This window comes from Onychostruthus taczanowskii, unplaced genomic scaffold (genome assembly GCF_017590055.1).
Source record: "Onychostruthus taczanowskii isolate IOZ18803 unplaced genomic scaffold, ASM1759005v1 scaffold331, whole genome shotgun sequence".
Classification (NCBI taxonomy): Eukaryota; Metazoa; Chordata; class Aves; order Passeriformes; family Passeridae; genus Onychostruthus; species Onychostruthus taczanowskii.
The window spans coordinates 1-3,068 of NW_024500695.1; the positions used below are offsets into that span (position 1 = coordinate 1).

The window sequence follows — 3,068 nt, forward strand, 5'->3', positions numbered from 1 at the left end:
GGGTGGTTCAGGTGCCCCGGGGGGGGGGTCTCACACCCCAATCCCCCCTCCCCAGACGAGATCAAGGTGGAGGTCCCGTGCGGGACGGACGAGCCGGCGCGGATCTGCCCCAACGGCACCAAGTGCAAGAAGTACTGGGAGGGGCCCAACTACGGCATCACGCAGTTCGACAACATCCTCTTCGCCGTGCTCACCGTCTTCCAGTGCATCACCATGGAAGGCTGGACCGACCTCCTCTACTATGTGAGCGGGGCCCGCTGCCCGCCCGGTGCCCCCCCGGTGCCGTCCGGTGCTGTTCGGTGCCCGCCCGGTGCCCCCCCGGTGCCGTCCGGTGCTGCCCCGGTGCCGTTCGGTGCCCCCCCGGTGCTGCCCGGTGCTGCCCCGGTGCCGTCCGGTGCCGTCCGGTGCTGCCCCAGTGCTGCCCGGTGCCGTTCGGTGCTGTCCGGTGCTGCCCGGTGCCGTTCTGTGCCCCCCCGGTGCCGTCCGGTGCTGCCCGGTGCCCCCCCGGTGCCGTCCGCTGCTGCCCCGGTGCTGCCCGGTGCCGTTCGGTGCTGCCCCGGTGCCGTCCGGTGCTGCCCGGTGCTGCCCGGTGCCGTCCGGTGCCCCCCCGGTGCCGTCCGGTGCTGCCCGGTGCTGCCCGGTGCCGTCCGGTGCCCCCCCGGTGCCGTCCGGTGCTGCCCGGTGCTGCCCGGTGCCGTCCGGTGCTGCCCGATGCCCTCCCAGTGCCATCCCGTGCCCCCCCGGTGCCCCCCTGGTGCCGTCCGGTGCTGCCCGGTGCCGTCCGGTGCTGCCCGATGCCCTCCCAGTGCCATCCCGTGCCCCCCCGGTGCCCCCCTGGTGCCGTCCGGTGCTGCCCGGTGCCGTCCGGTGCCGTTCGGTGCCGTCCGGTGCTGCCCGATGCCCTCCCAGTGCCATCCCGTGCCCCCCCGGTGCCCCCCTGGTGCCGTCCGGTGCTGCCCGGTGCCGTCCGGTGCTGCCCGATGCCCTCCCAGTGCCATCCCGTGCCCCCCCGGTGCCCCCCTGGTGCCGTCCGGTGCTGCCCGGTGCCGTCCGGTGCCGTTCGGTGCCGTCCGGTGCTGCCCGATGCCCTCCCAGTGCCATCCCGTGCCCCCCCGGTGCCCCCCTGGTGCCGTCCGGTGCTGCCCGGTGCCGTCCGGTGCTGCCCGATGCCCTCCCAGTGCCATCCCGTGCCCCCCCGGTGCCCCCCTGGTGCCGTCCGGTGCTGCCCGGTGCCGTCCGGTGCCGTTCGGTGCCGTCCGGTGCTGCCCGATGCCCTCCCAGTGCCATCCCGTGCCCCCCCGGTGCCCCCCTGGTGCCGTCCGGTGCTGCCCGGTGCCGTCCGGTGCTGCCCGATGCCCTCCCAGTGCCATCCCGTGCCCCCCCGGTGCCCCCCTGGTGCCGTCCGGTGCTGCCCGGTGCCGTCCGGTGCCGTTCGGTGCCGTCCGGTGCTGCCCGATGCCCTCCCAGTGCCATCCCGTGCCCCCCCGGTGCCCCCCTGGTGCCGTCCGGTGCTGCCCGGTGCCGTCCGGTGCTGCCCGATGCCCTCCCAGTGCCATCCCGTGCCCCCCCGGTGCCCCCCTGGTGCCGTCCGGTGCTGCCCGGTGCCGTCCGGTGCCGTTCGGTGCCGTCCGGTGCTGCCCGATGCCCTCCCAGTGCCATCCCGTGCCCCCCCGGTGCCCCCCTGGTGCCGTCCGGTGCTGCCCGGTGCCGTCCGGTGCTGCCCGATGCCCTCCCAGTGCCATCCCGTGCCCCCCCGGTGCCCCCCTGGTGCCGTCCGGTGCTGCCCGGTGCCGTCCGGTGCCGTTCGGTGCCGTCCGGTGCTGCCCGATGCCCTCCCAGTGCCATCCCGTGCCCCCCCGGTGCCCCCCTGGTGCCGTCCGGTGCTGCCCGGTGCCGTCCGGTGCTGCCCGATGCCCTCCCAGTGCCATCCCGTGCCCCCCCGGTGCCCCCCTGGTGCCGTCCGGTGCTGCCCGGTGCCGTCCGGTGCCGTTCGGTGCCGTCCGGTGCTGCCCGATGCCCTCCCAGTGCCATCCCGTGCCCCCCCGGTGCCCCCCTGGTGCCGTCCGGTGCTGCCCGGTGCCGTCCGGTGCTGCCCGATGCCCTCCCAGTGCCATCCCGTGCCCCCCCGGTGCCCCCCTGGTGCCGTCCGGTGCTGCCCGGTGCCGTCCGGTGCCGTTCGGTGCCGTCCGGTGCTGCCCGATGCCCTCCCAGTGCCATCCCGTGCCCCCCCGGTGCCCCCCTGGTGCCGTCCGGTGCTGCCCGGTGCCGTCCGGTGCTGCCCGATGCCCTCCCAGTGCCATCCCGTGCCCCCCCGGTGCCCCCCTGGTGCCGTCCGGTGCTGCCCGGTGCCGTCCGGTGCCGTTCGGTGCCGTCCGGTGCTGCCCGATGCCCTCCCAGTGCCATCCCGTGCCCCCCCGGTGCCCCCCTGGTGCCGTCCGGTGCTGCCCGGTGCCGTCCGGTGCTGCCCGATGCCCTCCCAGTGCCATCCCGTGCCCCCCCGGTGCCCCCCTGGTGCCGTCCGGTGCTGCCCGGTGCCGTCCGGTGCCGTTCGGTGCCGTCCGGTGCTGCCCGATGCCCTCCCAGTGCCATCCCGTGCCCCCCCGGTGCCCCCCTGGTGCCGTCCGGTGCTGCCCGGTGCCGTCCGGTGCTGCCCGATGCCCTCCCAGTGCCATCCCGTGCCCCCCCGGTGCCCCCCTGGTGCCGTCCGGTGCTGCCCGGTGCCGTCCGCCCGGGCCGAGCTGAATTTGGGGAGGGGTCCGCAGGGAGTTTGCCAAAGAGCGGGAGCGGGTGGAGAACCGCCGGGCGTTCCTGAAGCTGCGGCGGCAGCAGCAAATCGAGCGGGAGCTCAACGGATACATGGAGTGGATCTCCAAGGCGGGTGAGGGTCGGGACCCCCCCAAAAACCCCTCCAGACAGGGAGTTTGCCAAAGAGCGGGAGCGGGTGGAGAACCGCCGGGCGTTCCTGAAGCTGCGGCGGCAGCAGCAAATCGAGCGGGAGCTCAACGGATACATGGAGTGGATCTCCAAGGCGGGTGAGGGTCGGGACCCCCCCAAAAACCCCTCCAGAC

At 75.9% G+C, this 3,068-nt stretch overlaps 1 protein-coding gene across 1 annotated transcript in view; it reads left to right on the forward strand.

Annotated features, from left to right (window-relative positions):
• Nucleotides 1–24: 24 nt before the first annotated feature.
• Nucleotides 25–3,068, forward strand: part of CACNA1A (calcium voltage-gated channel subunit alpha1 A) — a gene marked incomplete at its 5' end in the record, with an annotated part of 47,579 nt that continues 44,535 nt past the window's right edge. The window contains 3 exons of the mRNA XM_041410759.1: nt 25–404; nt 2,763–2,878; nt 2,913–3,032. Of these exons, the coding sequence (XP_041266693.1) occupies nt 25–404; nt 2,763–2,878; nt 2,913–3,032 (616 nt within the window). The remainder of the gene's footprint in view (nt 405–2,762; nt 2,879–2,912; nt 3,033–3,068) is intronic.